This window comes from Podarcis melisellensis (genome assembly GCF_964234715.1).
Source record: "Podarcis melisellensis genome assembly, chromosome: 4".
Classification (NCBI taxonomy): Eukaryota; Metazoa; Chordata; class Lepidosauria; order Squamata; family Lacertidae; genus Podarcis; species Podarcis melisellensis.
The window spans coordinates 75,958,295-75,981,942 of record NC_138531.1 but is presented as its reverse complement, the minus strand read 5'-3'; the positions used below and the strand labels follow the sequence as shown (position 1 = coordinate 75,981,942).

Genomic DNA, 23,648 nt, shown 5'->3' with positions numbered 1-23,648 from the left:
CCCTTGCCATGTACTGTATATCAGAAACTTCTGGAGCAATGCAAAGCCTCTAAGGAGAGATATGATCCTTCAGAAAAGCAGGTAATGATTGCAGCTAAGACAAAACACTAATACTGTACTCAGTGCAGTTTATTTAAATTCATTGAAAAATAAACTTTTACAAAATTAACACTTTGAAACACATTTAATACTTAACTGCCACCTTAAAGCATTAACACTGGTGCAAGAGAACAATTTATAATGCAAAAGATGTCTAAAAATAGAACACATAAATTTACGTTACATTCATACGGTTAAGAGGATACAGTAATGTCAAGTATCCACATCACAGTGTAACTGGTTATAAGATCTAACATTTGCTCTTCAAGAACTGTGCAGGTGAGTAAGAGTGCAGGGTTCAGTAGACATCGCACTTTACAACGGCTGCATGCTTTTCCAAAAATACACAAACTTAATACTCGCGTGTTCATTCGTGGTGACTTTATTATTATTTTACTTGTAAATAGAAGCTTTAAAAATGCATCTTCACACAATCCTTTTGTACCCAGCAAACTCCAGCACTGCAAGAGTCCAATGCTGCCAGACTCAGGCTTTGTTTCCTTTGCTTTTGCCCTCGGGTGGTAGGACGGGTGCAGCCCCAATATCCACAGTAATGTTAACATACAGACGGTACTTCTTCTTTCCCAGGAGTTTGTATTCCAAAGAATTCATCCCATCATCTCTCCACGTTTTTTTAGTGTTCAGTTCAGCAGGCCTAGAAGGGAAAGTAAAGGTGGAGTTATGTGAGGCAGGGACAGAGAGAAAAATGCTAATCAGATATCAGTGTTACAGGTCTAGGTTTTTCAGCAGAGATGAAGAGGAAGTTTTCTAGTGCTATGAAACGTGGATAGGTGAATTCTTGCAAAGAAAAACTGCCAAGTAGGAGGTGCCGCTATTAAGCACATGAGGCTCTTTCGGGAAATTTGGTGGCAGACTGAATACCTTCACAAGCAGAGCCTTCAATACCAAAAAGGCCAGGTGCAGCCAAAGAGCGGCATAGTTTTCAATCTATCTGAGTGCTATGAACCGAGGGCAGTCCAGTAATCTGCTTGGTGTGCCTCTGAGCATATACAGTATCTCTCAGCTCAAAGCAGCCGCAACAGCTAAAGCTGAGAAGAGTTTCTGCGTCAGATGATGTAGCTGATAGGCACCTCTGCTGTTCATTTATCTCCATTCTAGTAGAGCTGCTGGAATGCCTCAACTCTGGCTGTTGGGGAGATGTTTATCAATGCGATATTTAAATATTTTGCTCCATCCTGCCGGTAGTTACATTGATAAACAATGAATTTGAGTTGCCAAAGACTGTAAGTCTCTACTACTTAAAAATATATCCTGGCTCAAGGGTGAGGGTGTGGTTTGATCTGGTGCGGATGCAATGTGTTACAAGCCCTGTCTGCTGGGAAGTGTAGTGCATATAAAACCGGTCATGGAAAGAAGAAAATCTGTATTCACCTTTTAAGGTTCTGTACACGTTCAGCAGCTTGTCCATAGTCTATCATTTTGTAATGCCCAACATAAAGTGGAACACGCTCTATTCCCATTCCTGCGATAGCAATCCTTTTGAAGTGAAGAGATGGTGAAAATGTTAATTTACAAGCATAAGTACATGCATTTCAGAACATTTCTCCATAAAAATGGCAAAATCAAGGCAGACAGCAACAAAGGTGAAATGGTTAGGACTGGCATATTCTATTTTTTTTATTTTTTAAAAAAATATTTTTATTAATTTTCACAAACATAAAAAATAACAAAGCATACAAAACAAAAACAACAAAACAATACAAACTGACACATAATGTGACTTCCCCAAACCTCCCCTTCACTGCATCCTTAATTTTAAAATATCAGTTCTTAGCAATCCTTCGTTCAAATTCAAAGCTATTTTTCCTTAAATTTTCTCATATTTCAAATTTAACCGCTATAATTCTGTATCTCATACCCTTTGACATCTCAACATTCCGAAATTTTACAATAGTTCTTAAGATAAATTTTAAACTTCCTCCAGTCCTCTTCCACCGTCTCTCTCCTCTGGTCACGGATTCTGCCGGTCATCTCAGCCAGTCCCATAAATTCTGTCACCTTGATTTGAGGACTGGCATATTCTAAGGGTTCATGATTGTCAATTATTTTCTGTCTAGCAGTGACACAGACACAAGATGGCTGGATAATTTGCTCTTGGTGGGTGGAATTATATAAGATCAGGCCAGCCGTTTTCTTTCTTGTCCTACCTTGGGTGCATTGCTCTGCCTCTGCTCAAAAATGGCTCACAAAACCCGAAATAACAGATTTTAGCACCAGCCTCCACTCTGTATCAGGGTTAGGGTTAGGAAACCAATTCTTTGAAGTTCAATCTGATGAGCTTCAATGCGGTTCCTTAGAAATGCTTTTTCCTTTTTTTGAAAGGGGGGCAGGCATATGAGTAACATTGTCTTAATATAACCACATATGCTGACAATGGCTTCGCGTCCTCAGTGGCCAGTATGAAAGCCTATCAGGCGGGTGAAGCCGTGTCAGATTTCTCTGCTTCAAATGCACTGGGCCAAAGTGAGGACTGCAGTTATCAAGTCTACATTCCAAAATACTTTCCCATCTGCTATTCTGCACTATTTTAAATTATGTATCATTCATTAACAATTTTTTAAAGAAGGAATTAGAGAAGGGGGTCTTTGGTTTCACAACAATTATTAGGCACCACAGAATCACAGGAGGAGATCCTCAGGAATGGTAATTAATAACAATAAAATGGACAAATAGGGAGCATGAAGGGCACAAAAACAATTTGGCATCACACTAGAGTTAGTCAATGTTAACACATTTTTAACAACTAGAAAAATGGGGGGGGGGGTAATTCTGCCTTTCAACAAAAATCAACAAATTTGGGGACATCTTGAGGGGCACAAAACATGGGGCGGCGAGGCCTGGATACCGCCCACAGGTTAGTCACCTTTACTTTGAACAGCGGTTAGAACAAAGTGTTCCATTTATATTTTTATATTCTGTCAACCGTGTTTGGGAACAGAAAAACGCCCGGGAAAGATGAACAGAAATTTCACAAGACTTTGCCACATTCATGTTTGATAGGGCTGATCTTTGCTCAAACTAGCAACTGGCTGACATTTAATTCAACGCCCAGTAAGAAACCACCTTGTCACCTTGCAGCCCCCTGTACACATCCCAATCTAAAGTCTTTTTAACTGTCTGCAAAGGTTTGTATGGGTGCCCTTTTATCTCAGACAGCAATCTTCTACCCTTTATCATAAACTGCTTTGGAAATTCCTAAGCAGCTTGTCACATGGTACAAGGAGTTTGGATTTAAAAACAAACAAACAACAGAGTGAAAATTTCTGTTCCCTGCAGTGCAGCTTCAGGCTTGTTTATAGATTCTTGCACCGTAGAGCCCCGTCCTTGGAATAGCAGCTTTCAGAGGACGGTTTTCAAATGTTCTGCCATTTCAGCCAACTTTTCTCACACTTTTCTAACTAAAGGTGCAAGCTGTGCTTCTTTGAATGGAAAACACATTCCACACGCAAAAGGGCACCTTTAAATCCAACCTATCAAATGAAGTAATTACCAACCACTTTCTGAACAGAGGTCCTATTGAGCGATGGAGAGCTCTCACATCATTCTTTTAAGCAGGCACAACTTAACTGTTGTTATGTTTGAATTTATCACAACCTTTTTCAACGCCTGTTCCTCAATAGTACCTTTCAGCAATGTCATCATCTTCACCATCTTTGTCCCAGAAGGTATTTGGAAATCCATTTATCTTCATGTAATGCTCTGGGGTCAAAGCAATTACACCACCAAAAAAGGACCAGTATGGGAAACTACAAAGAAAAATAAACCTAGATCAGTTTACCAATATATATATATATATATATATATATATATATATATATATATATATATATATATATATATATATGCTTTCGTAGATTTTCACGGGTACAGGAATGCAGGTTTTGGTGTCCTCGGGTGTCTTTTACACGGGAAGACACCCGAGGACACCAAAACCTGCATATATATATATATATATATATATATATATATATATATATATAATGCACTGCACTGTGGAAAGCAAAGAGTACATGCGTCTGGCACAACAAACTAGAATACTTTATTTTTCTTTGGTCCTGCACAGAGCATCAGGACACAATGACTTTCACATTCATGCAAGTTTAGTGCTCCTGATGCTGTACCAGAAGTGTTGTGAATACAGGGAGTATTAGTTCTGGAAAAAGTTCAAGAATTCAGTATGCTTAAAAACATACCTTCCAAGTTTCTTCTCTCTTACACCTCAATATTAAGGCCATGATTTAAGCATGCTTAGAAGTAAGGAAATACCAGAAAACAGTTTTCCCTTGCAACAGAAACAAAGCACTTTGGAATGTGCTTCCAATGAACACCAGGAAGGCACTTGCAGTATTGGCACTCACACATCTGCTTAAAACACATCGGCATTCCTGAAGGGTGCTGTGTTGATGTATTAGGCTTATCTAATGTATTTTCTACTTGTTTTATGAAGAACATTTTATTGTTGATTGTATGCTTCTCACCGCCACATTTTTTCTAAAGGTTTGTTGTATTTGCAAATAAAAATAAATTGCAAATAAATTCAATGTGACTTACAATCCCAAGTTCAAAGTGCCATACAAAAGAAGCGCATGCAGGAGAACACCTGTGTGGTTTTATGCTCCGTACCCTAATCCATATGCACACAATGTTAGAAGGGGAAAAGGAGTAGACGTATTCTATCCAATTGCTTCATAAAAAATGAAATTGCCAGAACCTGCAAAACTGCTGGTTGACTGCAAAGCACTTGGCCCAGTGTTAACCCTTATAATTTTTAAACAATTATTATTTAATAAATTCATTTTCATTTGTGCTATTTGCATTTTTGTACTACTTGTGTTACATTTCTTCTCCTCTCTCCTGCCCGCCCCCAGCCAATGGTAATATTATGGTTTATGGACCTAGTATACCTTTTCCTTAGGATATTTATTACCTGTAGTATAACTTGTCAATAGCAGTGGACAGTTGTTTGGGGAAATAATCATCACAGGCATAAACATTATAATCATTCTCTGGAATGAGGTCCACATCATGCAGAAGCAGGCAGTCCCAGCCATCGTCTTTCATTGCCTCACGGACTCCAACGTTAAGAAGCTTTGCTCGGTTAAATGGGCCACTTCCAGCCTGAAAAGAGAAAACGAAAATCAGCCGCAGAACACAATGATGAATTGGTTAGAGGGTGCTCATAATATATTGTGTTGCTTTTGTGACACTGAGATATTCGGCATGCTTGGCGTATCAATCAGTCCAGCAACTGTGAGGAAAGACAAAATTAGTGGTTAGGAAGGGATCGCCACCTCACACAAGCAGCTGGACTATGGGATGAGAGATAAGGAGGCTAAAATAAGGGTGAAGAATAGCTATTAAGTAAAGAAGAACATGAAGAAAGGTAAGTGGAGAATGAGGATCTGAGGAAGTGGAGGAAGCAAAATGGAGCTAATAATCACTGGACCAAGATTGCCAACATTTCAGGACTGGAATATGTTAACAGCTGTAAAGTGTTTACATGATTAATAATGAGTGTCATGACCACAAAATTTGTAACATACAAGCCTGATATCAAGCCTGATATCAATTGTACACATTCACACCTAGAAATGAAAAACAACTAATTAACCCCTCCACAAATGGCCTTCTCTTCAGTACTTCCCTTTTGTTTCTGATCTTTACATGTGATTTCATTTTTTATTTTTTTAAATCCCCAGCAGATCACATTATTTTCATAGAAACATCCATAGGAAGCGTGTGGACTAAGCAGCACTCATAGCATGTACTCCATCTGGCATAAAAGCAGCATGGCTGATTAGAAGATTAACCACTTGCAATTTAGAAAGCAGCAGCATCCTTGACATTTCAACTTTTTTCTCCACAGAAGATTCTGTTGGAATTCTGGCCACTTCTTGAGGTATGTGCCTATCTGTTCAGGCACCGGCTGAATTCCTTAGACCTCCCTCCGGCGACTCCCGGCAGGAAACAACATACTCGAGGTCCGTTCCGGCGATTTTCCTCAGGCTGTGAGGAAAACACACCAACTGCTCCTCTCTCCCCTTTGGTGTCCCCAGGGAGGGGAAAGAAGCAGACAGAAATCTATTTACATCTTTTATTCCTGTCTTTTACTTCAGTACAGAGAAAACATGTCTGCACTCATCAGCAGTTAGAATAAACTCCACCCATGTACGTCCTGTACAGGTCATATGACAAACCCACTGAGCTAACATCCGGTGCTCAGTACAGAATGGACTGCCCCTTTGTTCCCATGGCAACAGTCACAAACTTCCTGTTTGGCTTTCCAGCCACAAGCAGCAGTCTTGGCTGCTATAGCCTTTGCTTGCTGCCGCATTGCTGCTTTTGAATAACATACTCCCCCTAAAGTATCAATGCGTGCTGCGAGCAAAGCGTCATCCAGAGAAGAAAACAAACAGTTGTTATATGTATAACACTCCCCTGTTGTTTCAGTTCCACCCTTGGAACTACCCGCCACTGGTTTTACCAATGTACCTCTCTGGTTGTGTGACTTCCAAGGAATGAGTGCTTCTGCATTACCTTGGTTAGCAACTCTCTGTTGTGCCTTTGTCTCTGACTCAGACACAGCTTCAATTTGACCTTGGTCGTTTACAACAGCAACAGCTAAGTTAGCAAACTCTAGTGAATACCTCTTGGGTGGTACACCCTTCGTTGCTCTCTCAGACCTACGTAAGAGGTGCTGCTCTTGTGTGCTTTCTGGTTCAGCCTTTGGACTCTCTGGAGAACCAGTACTAAGCTTAATCAGTGGTTCATCCTCCTCTTCTGAGGGTCTAGTCATTATGTGAGATTTCCTCTCAATGACTGTGACAACTGAGCTGTCTGAGCTATCGCTGTCATCATCAGTAGTACTGACCTCAATAAGATCAAACTCATCATCATCATCATCAGAATCATCATCACCTGTGGGAAATGTGTGAACAATCACTCTCTCCTGTTCAGGAGCACTCTCTAGAAATTTTGTGAGAATCACCTGACCAGATTCAGACAAAATTACTCTGTAGAGACCCTTTTCATAACCCACAAAAATGCCTCTGGCATTCTTTACTCCACCTGGAGCTTCTGTTCTCACATGAGACCCAAAAACCTTGAAATGGGCAACAGAAGGTTTTCTGTGGAACAGTTTCTCAAAAGGAGAACATCCCAACTCTTTTGAAAACTTTCTCAACCACGTGTAACAATATGACATTAGCGATTCAGCCCAGTACTCATGTGGCAAATGTGAACTTAGCAATTGCGCATGCATTCCCTTTTGCAATTCTCTGTTCACCCTAACACAAACACATTTGTTCCAAGCTTCTTCAGAACTAGCAGTTTTGTGTCTTATCCCTTTCTTCTTCAGGAACCTCTGGAAAACCTGTAAAAAGAAAATTGGCTTCTCATCTGTGCAAAGACAATTTATGTCAGCATCATGCATATTTTTAACCTTGTCACAAAACTCTTTAAACCTTTCTAAGGCTTCTTTCGGTCTCTCCAAAAGATAAATCCAGACAAAACCTGTAAAAGAATCAACACATATTAGGTAATACTTTGCATTGCCTCTAGAGGGTGCTAGAGGACCAATCACATCAGCATACACCCGCTGAAATGCCTTGTCGACCCTCGAGGTGACCTGCTTGGCGTTATTCTTGGCTACACCTGTAAAAGAGACCATGTTAGAATCACAAGAATTATATTCCATGTAATCACTTTGATCAAAAGTCAACAAATACAGTCCATCTTTCTCTTTGGCAGAAAGATACAACTCTCCATCTTTGTAGATCTTGCAGTTCTGATCATCATAGGACAGTTTTAGTCCCTTCTTGGCAATCTGCGAAACGCTGAGCAGATTATACTTCAACTCTGGAACCAAATAAACATTGTTTATAGTCAAGTTCAGACTTTTAAGATACACAGTCCCAATTCCGGTCGCTTCCAGCTCTTGACCGTTGGCTAGTTGCACCGCGAAGCTTTGCTTCTCAAACGTAGAAAATAGTCCTCTGTGTCCTGTCATGTGAACTGTGGCTCCAGTGTCTAGGACAAAGAAGTTTCCCACCTCTGGTGTGGCTTTTAGCGACATCAAAGCTTTTGCAGTCTTTGCCTTTGGCTTGGTGTGACTTTTGTCTGACGCTTCAGACTTTGTGGAGCTCGCCTTAGCTCCTCTGTTTCGACGTGGCTTCTTGCAGTTCCGCTGAAGATGCCCAGTTTGGTCACAATTGTAACATCGGACAACGTTTAAAGCTTCGGCGTTTCCTCCAGTAGCAACAGCATTAGGGGCGTTAGAACTCCGTTCTTTGCTCCCCCTGTCCTTGACTTCCAGGGCGGCAAGTCTGTCATGTTCATTCAACACGACGGCAAAGACCCTCTCCGAAGTGAGATCCGCTGCTGGGAGAGACCCCAGCTGACTGGCAACTGTTTTGTAAGTCCGATTCAGGCTGTTGATCACCATGAAGCAAAACACTTCCTCCTGCAGACGGAAGTTACGTTCCACCATCTGCTGACGCAGAAATTTCATTTCCGTCAGGTGCGCTTGAACATCTCCATCAGGCGCAAGCCTCAGGTTGGTCAGCTTCTCAAAATACAGCAACGCTGAAGAACCTGCATCTCTCTGATGTGTCCTTCTCAGCGTGTCCCAAACATCTCTCGCGTGGCCTAAATCTTGTATGTGGATCAACTGCGAATCTGACACGCACAGAATTATAGCAGTTCTGGCCTTCACATCCTGTGACTCCCAAGCACGCGTTGGTGCTGCTGGAATGGGATTTTCAATCACCCCAAACAGTCTCTGATTCTGCAGCAGGGCCTTCATCTTAATAGACCAAGATGCATAATTGTCACTGGTCAGAAGGGGTGGAGAAGGCAAAGCTCCCTTCTTTGCATCCATTTTGAGTCCTTGCATTGACTCTCAATCACAAGCCTCTAAAATCCAATAGCTGGCTTGTTTACACTCTGTGCACCTGGCAGCTCTCAACGCTGGCTGCGTTGGAAATTTCCAAGAGCTCTTCAGACTGTGTAGTCAAAACATTCCATTTTAACTTTCACTTCTCCTCTCTGAGGCATGGCCTTCGCTGAAGGGCGTCGCTTAGCAACAGTGCATTCCATCCCTTGGACAGGATTAACCACAGGAATGTTTGGAATGCGGTTTCTCTTTTGACTGGAGCTGTTTTACCCAAACGCTGCTCCCCGTGAAGCAGAGAATAACTCAATCTGCTTTCACTCTTCTAAGCCCGAAAATCTCATACCTGGGCTCCGTTGCTTGGCTTTCAGATTCTTCTGGTCAGCTTCTGGCTGCAGAGAATCAGCCTTCTCACCTCAGGCTTCCATGGAGGCCACTTCTTGATGCAGAGGTCGATGAAAACAGCAACCGGCGTCTGCTACCACTTTTGGAATTCTGGCCACTTCTTGAGGTATGTGCCTATCTGTTCAGGCACCGGCTGAATTCCTTAGACCTCCCTCCGGCGACTCCCGGCAGGAAACAACATACTCGAGGTCCGTTCCGGCGATTTTCCTCAGGCTGTGAGGAAAACACACCAACTGCTCCTCTCTCCCCTTTGGTGTCCCCAGGGAGGGGAAAGAAGCAGACAGAAATCTATTTACATCTTTTATTCCTGTCTTTTACTTCAGTACAGAGAAAACATGTCTGCACTCATCAGCAGTTAGAATAAACTCCACCCATGTACGTCCTGTACAGGTCATATGACAAACCCACTGAGCTAACATCCGGTGCTCAGTACAGAATGGACTGCCCCTTTGTTCCCATGGCAACAGTCACAAACTTCCTGTTTGGCTTTCCAGCCACAAGCAGCAGTCTTGGCTGCTATAGCCTTTGCTTGCTGCCGCATTGCTGCTTTTGAATAACAGATTCTACGTAAAGCAGATTTTGATTTTATGAGGAGCACTTTATAGACAGCCGTATATCGAAACTGCAGGCACACTCCCATATTCTGTACTTATCTGACAACCTTTGCGTTAGCTCATTTTATTTTAAAAAAAACATGTTAAAGAGACTTGCAGTGTGCCTTTGGTTTGGCTTACCTGATGAATCAAGTAGATACAGTAGTTAATCTGCTGACGCTGAAGGAAGGGATGGAGATAATAGAGGAAGTGCTGCAAGTGTTTCTCGTGATTTTTGTGTGGCACAATGACAGCAGTTTTGTAGCGAGCCACACAGTGTGGAGGGCTGTAGTGACCACCTGACTGGACATACGGGTTTTTGCTGATGATCGTTTCTTCACTGGGTAGTGTGTCAAATGTGACGGCTAAGGGTCCAACTGTATGAGAAAAAGGGTTAAGTGGGTGAGGAAGAGAGAAAAACCACTTTGAAAACCTCTTTAAATTATACAAGTTTCAGAATAAGTTATTCATTGAGATAAAGTATCCTATGAGGATAGTTGGTAGAGCACAGGTGCTGATTTAAACATTTTTCTTCTACAAGAATGAGTGTGGGAGGCTCTGGCTGAGCTCAGACATAACTGACTAAACCACTAATTAGCATTAGGAGAGCAAGCCTTTCCAAGCCTCAGGCCTGTGCATTTCCCCTCTCCTCTGATAAGGATGCAGAGGAGATTAGAAGCTTCTACTTCCGTTTAAGATTAACTGGTTTAGCATTCCGTCCAAACCCTAAACTATGGCTAAACTAAGCTAAACTAAAGAAAGCCAGCATCATAGGAGTACAATTTGATTTGCAGCTTGCCTGAGCTTAGATGCCCCCAGCAAGCTGCTGCTAGTTTAAAATGAATGCTTCTTTGAGTGCATGATCCCAAGGCTCATCCAAACAAGGCCATTATGTCAGAACGCAAAATCAATTAGGGACAGGCACAAATCACCCAATCCCTTGCAATAAGAAGCTAGTCAACTGCTTTCTAACAAACTCTAGGTAGTTTTTAAATTACAGCATGTTTTTATATAAGTACTTCACAGAAAATATATTTAATTGTGGAAGCAGTACTTAATTTGCCTTTAAACAGCAAGAGCTATTAAGTATACAATGCAGCTTCCTTGGGTCAGTGGGGTCATAGCGCTTCAATAAACATTTTTAAATTAAAAGTGTTCCATTTTCACAATCAATAGCAGCCTTGAAACCAGAGGCTGGTATAAAGCTATACATTGACCAACTCTATTTACTATTCTGAGGGACTGATCCTTCTTATGCCAAGGGAACACCAATTGCTATGCCAGCACGCAGTTGAATATGACATTGCACCAGCACAGCAAGGACACTACAACTAAATTGCATATATAAGGTGGTTTAGAGTGAAGGAGGAATGGATTTACTGCAGACTAGAGCATCCCCATACTCTAATCCTGTATAGAACAAACGTTGGTTCCTTTAACTCAAGCAGATCCAATGATTGCACCTGTACAAAGAAGAAATGGAAAACAAGAAGAGCATACAGTGGTACCTCGGGTTACAGACACTTCAGGTTACAGACTCTGCTAACCCAGAAATAGTACCTCGGGTTAAGAACTTTGCTTCAGGATGAGAACAGAAATCGCGCGGTGGCGGTGCGGTGGCAGCGGGAGGCCCCAATAGCTAAAGTGGTACCTCAGGTTAAGAACAGTTTCAGGTTAAGAACGGACCTCCAGAACGAATTAAGTTCTTAACCCGAGGTTCCACTGTACTGTGTGACTTCCTTCATGCATCCACACGAGACAGACCACACAAACACTGCGAGTAACAACACCTGGCCACACTGTTGATCTCTTTTAACAGCTGAATAAATCACATAATTAGAATGGTCTAGAAAATAGTGACATCACCAAAAAGAATAAGCTATGCAGAACAAGGAGGATTAAAAGGTTCAAGATATTCAGTTGGCTTCAAGGGAAGGAAAAGGGTAGGAGGAGAGCATAGGAAGTCAAACCACACTTACTTAAGGAATATAAAATTAAAGTTAACATACCAAAATAACAACAACAATAATAATCCCGTGCCCATCTGAGTGGGTTGCCCCAGCCACTCTGGGCAGCTTCCAACAAACTCTCTAAACTAGGAGGGATCAGATCTGCTCTGAAAATTACACTAATTCAAGAGGAAAAGAACAGTTCTCAGTAATAGTAATGGGAGGGGAGGACTTTGGTAATATGACGCCCTGGGCAAGGACAGGATTTGGCACATACACCGCCCCCCCCAAAAAAAATATTCCTTATCTTCACAATAATTCCTTTTAGTGCTGTTGCTTTTAAAATGGATCTTCTCAATTGGTGCCTGTATAAATATAGGTTTTATTATCATCATCATTATTATTTTGCGCCCCCTCAGCTCAGCGTCTTGTGCAAAGGAACCGCCTGCACCACACTACAATCCAGCATTGGTTATGGCTATGGTTGGTGCAGAAGACTTCATTGGTAACTAAGCAGATTATACTGATGATTCAATCATGGGTACACTCATCTTCTCAAAAAGCAGCGCAGCCTACTACAAACCTTACCCTTCAAGAATATGGAAATGAAGTTATTTCTTCCCACTACTAATGAGGACCCTAGACATTTACTGCATACAAAAGCAAAGAAAACCATCTCTTCCACAACCTGACTACACTATTTGGATTGAGTCAGCTATTACTTGTTTTCCTAGACAAGGGCTGAAAGATTGACAGTGTCACTTTTTCAAGTGTGTGAATTTCATTACTGCAAATCTACTGCTTTCCCATCAGGAGTCACAGAATGGCAACTATACTTTGTCTGGCTCCTATTTGCTGATATTGCCACTGCCACACAGAATGATTTACACAAGCTTTATCAAAACCAAATGAATGCTGCCTAGGATATAGTACCATCACAACTCCCTCTCATTTCACCCCCCACCTTATAATATTGGCTTGATCGGAATGTAATGAGAAGAGAGAAGAAATGGGGAACTTATAGTCCTCCAGATGTTGCTGAACCACAACTCAGGTCATATCTGATGGGAGGACTGGGACTGATGGGAGTTTGAGTCCAAGTCAGCATGCTTTTGCTAACCATAGTTAAGATTAAACACAATTTGGGTTTGGATGACACAGCAAGCTGGAGGTTATTCCAAAACAGTAATAAACAATTCTGAACTCGCCGTCATGTGGAAAAAACACAAGCCAAGGGTGATGACTTGGCTGCAAAGAACGAATTGGTCAACTGAAATAATAGTGATGTTGCGTGATGGACAGCTGAGAGGCCTGCCAGAGTTGGGTGGGAAAACAAGGAATCGGCCTGTCAACTAGATCCTGTTCCCTACTCCTGTGCTAGACTATGGCGAGCATTATGTCAAAACCAGTCCAGCAGTAAGAAAAACAGGCACTGGAATAGACAACGCAAGCACAAGAGCCAGTTCCCTACCCCTGTGCTAAACTATGGTTTGGCCTTATGTCAAAACCAGTACAGCAGTAGGAAAAACAGTCATTGGAGCAGATAATGCAAGCACAAACCCAGAGTCAGGCAGTTATTCAGAAGTAGTTACTGAAAAAGATTAAGTTTTTTTAAAATAGCAGCATGCAAGATAAGAGGTACTGGATGCTAATATCTAGCACACTGAAAAACATCTTAAGATGAACAGCAATTCTTAAAAAGGACAGCTACTTATAGCAAAAGGAACTGCTTCCAATGGAGGATTAATATAGGAAAGTAATGCAAAAAGAACACAATCCTACAACCCAAAATACAAAAGCAAGTTCACCAGCCAAATTAACATAGGGTTTCTTAAATTTCAACAACAAAGGCAAAAAGTTAAAAGGACAATCAAAATCTCTTGTCAGACTAATGTGGACTGAGTCTCAAATGCCTTATGTATAAAAAGTCCAAGTGTTGGGCAGCATTTGTCATATGAGATTAGGATACAGTACACCAATGGAGCTTTGCTCATGAGGTAGCTTTATTATTTATTTATTTATTTATTTATTTATACCCCGCCCATCTGGCTGAGTTTCCCCGCCCATCTGGCTGAGTTTCCCCAGCCACTCTGGGCAGCTCCCAATCAAATTTTAACATTTGATTGGGAACAGCACAGCATGAAATGTTAAAAACTTCCCTAAACAGGGCTGCCTTTAATAGCAAAGCAATACAAAGCCAAAGTTGTGTATCTGCTGTTGTATGGCAGATGTGTGAGTATGAATATTTGGAAGACCTGGGAAACCAAAATCACATCTCATCAAAACCCAAGTTATGCAGAAAGTCAGATCATTGACTGCCCCTGTAGCATACAGCTATCACCTGGAAGAAGGGAACAGTTGCTAAACCTGTCCCCCAGGCATAGCTTGGAATGCCTGAATATAAATTTGTCTGCTTTTGTGCCTGCATTCTGAGGATATAAAACTGAAATCACTCCTGAAATAAACTGCCTTACTTTCATTAGTAATGCATAATTGGGGTGGGGGCAGTAAATACACACAGTACAGTACTGCCTTTCTGATAAAGTCGAAACTTCTTTTACTGATTTAACAACACAAAATGTATAATTTATTACCTAATTAGCATATGAAAATTGTATTATCATACAATCGTAGAGTTGGAAGGGACCCAAGGGTAATCTAGTCCAACCCCCTGCAATGCAGGAATCTCAGCTAAAGCATCCATGGCAGATGACCACCCAACCTCCGCTTAAAATCCTCCAAAGAAGGAGAGTCTGCAACCTCCAGAGGGAGACTGTTCCACAGTCAAACAGCTCAAACACAATGGGTCCACTGGAAGGTCATCCAATATCAAATCAATGTTTCCTGTAGTAGCCAAGGTTCTCTTAGCACAACAAACCAACCATTTATCAAACACATAACAAAGACAATCCCCAGTCAGTCAAGGACAGAAACAAAAGTAGTTGATATAGCTACAGGCTTTTATGATGCTGTTTGTTGACTCAAAAAAGGAAGCACATACCGTATTTTTTCGCCCTATAGGACGCACTTTTTCCCATCCAAAAATGAAGGGAAAATGTGTGTTTGTCCTATGGGGCGAATGCAGGCTTTCACTGAAGCCTGGAGAGCGAGAGGGGTCGGTGCGCACCGACCCCTCTCGCTCTCCAGGCTTCAGGAGAGCCCCAGCACCAGCCCCACAAGGTTGGGGGACAGCGGGGAGGCGGAACGCTGCCATCCCGCTGTCTCCCGATGTGGTTTGGAGGCTGATGGCGGGGAGACGTGTGCTTCTCCCTGCCGCCAGCCCCGCAATCTCCAGGGACAGCGGGGAGACGCAGTGCGTCTTCCCGCTGTCCCCGGACCTGGTCTGAAGGCGGGCAGCGGGGAGAAGAGCGCTTCTCCCCGCTGTCGGCCCCACAAGCGCCTGCGGGGGGAATAATTTTTTTTCTTTATTCCCCCCCCAAAAAACTTGGTGCGTCCTATGGGCTGGTGCATCCTATGGGGCAAAAAATACGGTACATTGTTTAATGGATATCCTGCAATTCCAGCACTAGAAAATACAAGCCAGCAGGTGTAATTTCCCATCAAAATTCTATATTGTAAAAGAATGATATAATATTTGAAATTAATGCTACTACGAAAGATGCTTTCACACATCGGTCCCAGTATAATAACTATCCCATATACAGGTAAAGCAATCCTAAAATCCAATCAGCTTAACTGGAGAGATAGAATGCAGCAGGTTTCCCTCTACCCAGTCCTGGCAGTGTGGGGTGTGCTCTGTGAACAAGGTGGATCCCACTTCACCCAGCTGAGGTTCTTATGGAGCCTTAGTCAGTCCAGCTACTACCAATGGGCCTGATCCAGGCCCCTCTGCAACACCAGCCAGGAGCTGGCACAGTGAAAACTGGAAATTTTACTGTGTGTGTGTGTCCCTCCTTATCCCTGAGCAGTACAACCAGGAAATGGAAGAGATGGTGGCTCCACTACTTCATGCAGCCCTGCTGCTCCTAAGTGCGAGTTAGGATCACAGCCAAATACAGCTTTCATGTGCAACTCAAATCATTAGGATGCATTACCAACATCAACCTGCAACAATACATACCCAATATTGATGACTCAGTGCAGTACCGCATATTTGCTTTATCAGGAGCAGGAGTGAACAAACTGAGATTTGTATAGACATCCTCTGTTTTTGAATAGTCCAATGGGCGAGGTAGTGGAAAAGAAGTCCGATATACGGTTGAATTGCTGCCTCGGTACAGGATCAAGATGAATATTGCTTGAAAGATTATCAAAAAAAGCAGAAAGCAGGGATTTTCTACTCGAGAAAGGGACATTTTCTTTCCAAAAGCCATACTTAGGCTAAACACTTAATTCTTCAAGACACACCAACATTTTAACTTCATGGGTACAGTGCAATGGAACAGTAAATGTTCTCGATGGGCAGCTGAATAAGGGAGCTAGCATCTTTGGAAAATGCCCCAAGTTCTCACAGGATATAATGCAACTTATATTATTATTGCAGATCAAACATCTTAGATTTTAAACATCTTCTGTGCATCTTTATCCATTCTTCTATTATTCAATCTGCAATTAAAATGAGAAAAGCAATGAAAAGGTGCTAACAATACATTTGACTTCTAACTGGATATAATGGCATATAAACTATAACTAGGAATACTGTTTTAAAACTAACAATTGTTTAACCTCTTCCGTGTTAGGTGGTCCCAGGTTCATCTGGTGTCTCCAGTCAAAAGCAGCTCAGGTAACATGACTATGAAAGCTCTCTGCCAGAAGCTTAGAGAACAGCCACCAGTTCAGCTTGTATAAGCAAATATAACCAATACTGTACTAGCAAGTGAATGAAAGGCAGCTTGATGAAACTGAGTTAGATAGAAAAAAGGGCTGACAGCAGAAGCAAAGTGGGAGGGCTGTGACTTTCAATTCATTTATGTATTTAATTTATATAAATGTATGAGCATTTACTGGAGGCAATCTATAATCACCTGTTTCCCACTTGCCACTGTGGAGTGGAACAGTTTCAAAATGCTGCCATTTAAAATTACGTTTTGTTGCAGATCCCGATCTCCACACTTCAGATTAAATTCTGGGTTTTTAGCCAATACATTTTCTTTCCATTACTGAAACTCTTGTTTCAGGAGAAAGATTAACCCAAGCTTAATTATTACATATAATACAATAGGATCTAAAGCAATATTGCAATGTAGAGTACTCCTATTCAGGGTTCCAGTCAGTTGGCCAGGCCCTCTTTCAGGAATCAGAATAAACTATTTCTCCTCCCAACCCTAAGTTTTATGTTTCTCTTTTCCAACTGAGACTCAGTATTCTTTGGCAGCTAAGCATAAGTCAGTCAGTGTGTTTGCCTAGATTTAAAATTTTAGAAACTGTGAAATATATTCAATGCTTACTTAATTATTTATCAAACCTAAAGTTGTTTTGCTGCTTTAACAATACAAAATACATAATTTAACACTTAATTAGCATAATATTATACTTATTTGGCATTTTTCTTAATTTTACAAAGCAATACTATGTATTCTTATTCAGAAGAACAGCCCATTTTGCAAAGTGCACGTAAATGCAGTATACGACTGGACCCTTACTTTTGTACAAGCAAATATAACCAATACTGTACAGTACTAGCAAGTGAATGAGAGGCAGACTGCAGCACCCTATGCTACTTAAAACACAGGCGTCTTAATTTTTACCACCTGGGACACAGGCAAATAAAACTTGAAAATAGAAATTACAAATGTTGTAGTAAACAAACAAACAAAATACATTACTTGGGAAGAAACCGCATTGCATACTCACAATATTAAGGACTGGCAGCATATTTGGGTATCAAGATAAACTTGCAACAACAATGAAAACACTGAGCACACCTTGCATGAGTGTTCACAGGAATTATCATTTTCTAACCCAGTAAAATAGATTGCTCTACATAAAACCATTACAAAATGTGTTTTAAGTAAACTGTTGTCCTCATCCAGAAGAAAAAAAGAATTATTAATAATATATTTTCTCATTGCTGTTCTCACATACTGTCATTTTTATTGGCTAAGTAATTGTACTTTATGGCCTTTCTTGCTGTTATACGAATTATTATGGCAGCTGGGTGTTTTGAACTACTTGAATATAATCCCAGTAGTGCAAGAGTTTCAGTGTGGTTCACTGCTAGCTGGTTGACTCTCTCTATTCATCTGAGAACAGGTGTTCTTTCAACCAGACAGGGAAAGTTGAATGTAATTTGATCTGGCACTCAAACATGTCCTAGGTCACTGAAATGAGAATGACTGTTCTTTCAAATGGTCTTTGACTCTCAGGGTTTTCAAAATCCAGAACGCAGTGTCCTTGAAGCACAGGGGAAATACTCAGTTGATCTTATAGAACAGTATATTAGAATATCTCATGCCTGAACCCCAGATACTGTTTTTAATATCAGGAGTCAGTCATGGAACATGGGGGTGGGAAGGAAATCAGACAGATTGACACAAAGACTTTCAACCATATGCAGAGTCTTTTCACAACCGCTGAGAACCAGCAGGATTGGTGGGGACATCTTAAAAGGAGTTAAAAGAGCCCTGCCATCTCACCTTTTTCATAGAAATTCGTTCATATTTTTTCCCCTTCAAAATATGGTCCAGCCCCCCAGAAGGTCTGAGTGAGCCGGCCCCCTGTTGAAAAAGTTTGCTGACCCCTGGCCTACACTCTACAACAGAATGGAATAAACTTTCTACTGATAGAAAATGTAAAGGGGGGCGGGCGGAGAGATAGGAGAAAATCACAAGGGGTAAGAAGGTGGTTTCCCACCTCTACCTCTACCCACACAGAGCAGTCTTGAGCATATTTTTCTCTCAGAAGTGGCGCTTCTAAGTGTCCTTAGCAGTCCAGCCATAATGTGGTGCTTTTTTGGGGGGGGGGGGGAGGAAGCTTCAGAAGAGGGTCAAGCAAGCCCCTGAACTGTGCCAATGGAAGGCAAAATAGAGAAATAAGAGGAGAGGCCAGCAATCAATCTACAGTAGGGGTCAGCAAACCTTTTCAGCAGGGGGCCGGTCCACCGTCCCTCAGACCTTGTGGGGGGCCGGACTATTTTTTTTGGGGGGGGATATGAATGAATTCCTATGCCCCACAAATAACCCAGAGATGCATTTGAAATAAAAGCAAACATTCTACTCATGTAAAAACACCAGGCAGGCCCCACAAATCACCCAGAGATGCATTTTAAAGAAAAGGACACATTCTACTCATGTAAAAACACGCTGATTCCTGGACCGTCCACGGGCCGGATTTAGAAGGCGATTGGGCCAGATCCAGCCCCCAGGCCTTAGTTTGCCTACCAATGATCTACAGTATTGTGCAAAACAGGGAGCTTGTGCATTCACACTGGAAGCCATTTTTGGATCTTCCATTAGGCCCGGGTAAAGCTGAGTGAGAGCTTCCTATTGAACACAACTGAGAACCTCGGGATTTTACCATAGCAGTGAATCGGTAATCCTCTAGCGGGTGGGGCAGGAAGGATTTTCTTCTAACCTGTATGCTTGCTATGGTGGCTATTTCATCATGACATCCTGCCTTGACCCTGTTCGTACACTGCTTTGTGAGTCCTCAAAAAGTGACTAAAGCTGCTTTTAAATAGCGAACCCCTCACAGAGCTTTTGCAACTCGGATCTTCTACATTTGTGTGTGGCAGTGGGGGAACCCCTTATTAATTTATTCCTCACAAACATGGGCATAGCCAAATCAATCAAAATCAATACAAATCCGAAGTCCCCCACCCTTACAAAAGTCAGCCCCCACTAGCAAAAATCCTGGCTATGCCATTTTAAAAAATCGCGTACCAAGGCCAGTAACACAGCCTGTTATCCCCACAATGTGTGTCTGAGAGGGATTAAGTCAGCGTATGACAGTTTGGACTCCTTTATTATCATTATTATTGCCAACCAGAACTGTGACGTTTCGCATTTTTTCCTCTGAGGAGAAAACAACCGCGGGGGGTGAGGGTGGAAGAGGAGGGTTGAGAAGCGGACACAGCAGCGCTGGAAGAGGCGGGGTAAATTTAACTTAACCCCCACCCAAAGGCTGCAGTCGAGGAGACTTTGGAGAGTCGCTTAACTCACTCTACGGGACAAAGGGCAACTTTGTATGTCTTGACTTCTTCCCCAGCCCCCGGCCTGCTTGGGTTCCCGGCCCCAACCCGCCACCTCTTGACGGCTCACACAAAGCCCCGTTCCCTCCCTCCCCCCCCCCCAACCCACCCCGCTTCTCAGAGAAGCCTGACGAGCGAACAGGTGCCGCCGCCGCCGAGGGCGAGAGATGGGGCTGCTCACCTGCCCGCCTGAGAGAACGCGCGTGTGCAACACTTCCGTCCAGAGGGCTGTCGTCGGGACCCGCCCACCTCCTCGCTTCATCCCCGTGTTTTTTTTGCATAACAAGGGTTTCTAGGACTACAGCTCCCGAGATGCAACGTGACGCCTAGGCCCTCTCGGTGGGGTTAGCGTTGCATGCTGGGAATCGGAGTCCACTAGGGCTCCTGCCTGTGGAATCGGCGCCTGTCAGACGGAGTCTCTCTCTCTCTCTCTCTCTCTCAGAGAGAATCCTTCCCTCTCGTTCTCTAAAGAGCAGGGAAAAGATTAAAATCTGAGAAGAAAATAATATTTAATACAAAAGCAGCAGCACAGTGTCAAAGTGGACGGAAGAGCTCTGCTGGATAGGAGCAAAGGCTGATCTCTCCCTATCCACCTTCTGCACCTCATACAAAATTTTATATCACATTCATGCCACATACTTGGTTTTTTTTTCTTCTTATCTAAAAAGCCTCAGATGCAAAATGCCCTTAAAAGCCATTTCCCCTCCCCATAGGGAAAGTGTTCAACCCTCCACATTATATTGGCTGCCCTGTTTTGCAACTTTCGCTGTGTGTTGCAAAGCATAAGAGATATAAGTTGCACAGCTCTCGGGGCTATTACAGTGTGAGAGTATCGACATTTCATAGCAGAAACATAACAATTCATTTTATGCCTTTACATTAAAAGGAAAAGTTGAGAAGCAACGAAAGCATCAAAATGACTAGTAGATGTGGCTGTCAGCTTCCACTACATTTATAGACATACTAATATTGTTTTTAAATATCATTACCATCAATTATTAAAACCAAGTTTACCAGTTAATTTTTAAAATTGGCTTTATTTGGTAGGTTCAAGCTTAATATATTGCTGCCTTAAACCCCTTTGGGTTGATTCCACTATCTCACTAGTTTTGCTAGTTCTAATATACACCACCAACCTTTGCGTTTTGGGACCTAAGTGCTGTATTCAGGAATGAGACAGATCTGCTAGGTTAGCCCAAGGCCACAGAGACTGCACGTGGCACAGCAAACTTACTGACGCAAAGCAGGTCTGAGTCTGTCAGAAAGAAGGGTAGTCTGTGCTCGATGAAATCCTTCACCAGAATATTTTACAGATATGTTTTCAAGCTATATCCCAATACTCAGTCCAATTTAGAAGGTCTGCTGCCATTGAAGCAAAGCAGCATTCTGAAAGCAAATTTTAAGAGAATGGACAAGGGTAGTTTATCCAGAGAAGAGGGTCTGCATTATAGGAAGGTCTCTCGGGAGATGTGTAAGGTAATGGAATAGTAGCCATAAGACAGGGAACATCTTTTCAGATATTGTTCTGTGTAGAAAATATACTCCACACATTCTCCAAGGATCTCAAGGTAGCATTCAATGGATCATTCCTCCCCCTCCATTTTTATCCTCACAGCCCATCCTATAAGGTGGGCTGAGAAAAGTTGGTGACTAGCTCAAATTCTCCCAGTGTGTCTGATGGCTGAGTGGCGATTTGAGCCTTGGTCTCCTTGGATCTATCCTGACACTGTTACTACTGCACCAGCACCAAAGGGAGGGGCAGTCTACATGAATTCATTTTAATGTCCGAAATAAGCCTCTGCGCATAAAGATTTGTGTGTAGGCATCTCTCCATTCTATCTGAAACTGTGCCATTCTTTCTACACCAAATAACTTTTGAATAGGAGCCACGTGACAATGCAAATCAAGAAGATAGGGTGCGACAGAAGGAGAGCCCCATAGAAAAGGAGGTGGGAAGTCGACAAAAATAAGAGAGAAGGCAAAATGGTGTTTTGATTGTATTTCTTTAAAAAATGTTGAAACTTAATAAAAAAAATTAAATATCCAAATCAATCACCTTTCCACATGAGGCTGAAATTTGACTTGCAACTGTTTTGCAATGCAAATGAGGAACTGGCATTGGGCAAAATGCTCATTCAAATGACAAGTGTATTTCCTCGTTCTACTCTGCTTTAACAGCAATCATTCATTTACAAATAGACAGGCAGATCAAGCCACATACTTTGTTTTTTAAGCCACACATTGTAGGACTAAGCACCATGAAATCAGTGGAACTTGCTGTGGGTGGATGAGGAACAAGAATAAGGTTGGGCTGCCAGAATGTCAACACACACACCACCACCACCAATTTTTAAGTAGTACTTCTTTTCATCCATAAGAGCTGGATGCTTTTATTTTTAAAGTAAAAGTAGAGTGAGGGCACAAACTTGCAGCCCCAGACAGCTTCACTGCTAATTTGACTAATTTGACTCTTGGTCATAAATCCCCTGCTGTTCTTTGATGGGTGCACCTCAAAACCAAGAAACTTGTGTAATGAAGAAGCATGAAGAAACTGCATGAATCCTCATAACTAACTTTTTAATAAAACATGGCCATTTCTAGATAGCCGTAATCGGCAGTCTAGACAGGTGGATAGCACACAATTCTCAAGGTGCTCTTCTACACAGAACGACCTAGCTTCAGACTGCTTAATCAAACATTGAAGCAAACGGGAACATTTGTTGCAAGCAATAACCCCCTTTTTATTGGTCCCCAGGAACTATCAGCCAAGAAGAGTCAGACTCGGATGGTTTCCATCTTAGCCCATGTAAATAGAAAGATTGGAGGCTGAACAAACAAACATGGCCTAAAGCAAGTGCCCCAATTACTCCAATGTGAACACACACAAAAATGTTTTGATCCTGTTTTGGTTTTCAGAGAAATCCAGCCTTCGTTAAATGTAATTAATATCCATTAAGGCTCTCCCAAATGCTATGCCAATATAAAAACAGTGTTGTCAAATGGACAAAACGTTACACTTTAAGCTAGGAAGCCTCTGTGGTTGATGCTGCATGATTTTGGGAAATCATGTCCAAAGAATCAGACGTTGGTGTGCATATGTGTGTTTGAGGCCTTCAGAGTGGTGGGTGAACAGAGGTGGGGTGTTTTTGTTTTTGTCAGGTGAAGGGAGAATGTTCGGATTCCTTTGCTTCTTTGTGACACCATTTCTTTATACCTTTTGTGGGTGTGTGGGGGCCTGGGGGTACAAAACATGGAAATTGCAAGGCGGGCAGCTGGGTGGGTGAAATGTACTCTGAGAGAACCCTTAGTTTTGTGGAGTTTACAGTGGTACCTTGCAAGAAGAATGCCTCGCAAGACGAAAAATGCGCAAGACGAAAGAGTTTTCCGTTTTTTTAGTCGTTCCGCAACCGCAAGACGAATTTCTTGTGAGTTCTTGCGAGTTTGTTTCCTTTTTCTTAAAGCCGCTAAGCCGTTAATAGCCGCTAAGCCGCTAATAGCCATGCTTCGCAAGACGAAAAAACCGCAACATGAAGAGACTTGCG

The 23,648-nt window shown here is 42.2% G+C and overlaps 1 protein-coding gene and 1 long non-coding RNA gene across 5 annotated transcripts; one reads left to right on the top strand and one right to left on the bottom strand.

Moving 5' to 3' along the window:
• Positions 1-465: 465 nt before the first annotated feature.
• On the bottom strand, positions 466-20,442 carry LOC309368966 (beta-1,4-galactosyltransferase 3-like). 4 transcript variants are annotated; one of them, XM_081909418.1, is made up of 7 exons: positions 20,288-20,442; positions 16,039-16,523; positions 10,150-10,385; positions 5,048-5,238; positions 3,744-3,866; positions 1,492-1,596; positions 466-754 (listed from the first exon to the last, which is right to left on the bottom strand). In XM_081909418.1, the coding sequence occupies exons 2-7, from the start codon at positions 16,289-16,291 to the stop codon at positions 586-588; spliced, it is 1,077 nt and encodes a 358-aa protein (XP_081765544.1). In that variant the 5' UTR covers positions 16,292-16,523; positions 20,288-20,442; the 3' UTR covers positions 466-585. The 4 variants fall into 4 exon arrangements, with proteins under 4 accessions (XP_081765544.1, XP_081765545.1, XP_081765546.1 ...); XM_081909419.1 differs by lacking the exon at positions 20,288-20,442 and adding an exon at positions 20,216-20,268; XM_081909420.1 differs by lacking the exon at positions 20,288-20,442 and adding an exon at positions 19,799-19,927.
• LOC309369010 lies at positions 19,936-22,158 on the top strand. The gene is made up of 2 exons (XR_014168006.1): positions 19,936-20,010; positions 21,990-22,158. It is a non-coding gene; the product is annotated as an uncharacterized lncRNA (long non-coding RNA).
• Positions 22,159-23,648: the final 1,490 nt, after the last annotated feature.

Bases quoted from the DNA above. Each gene is read 5' to 3' on its own strand.
- LOC309368966 (XM_081909418.1), bottom strand. From the start codon at position 16,291: ATGGCTTTTGGAAAGAAAATGTCCCTTTCTCGAGTAGAAAATCCCTGC. The intron at 3,867-5,047 runs GTAATAAATATC...TTTTCTTTGTAG, and splicing joins ATTGACAAGTTATACTACAG to TTTCCCATACTGGTCCTTTT. The intron at 755-1,491 runs GTGAATACAGAT...TTTCCCTTCTAG, and splicing joins CGTGTACAGAACCTTAAAAG to GCCTGCTGAACTGAACACTA.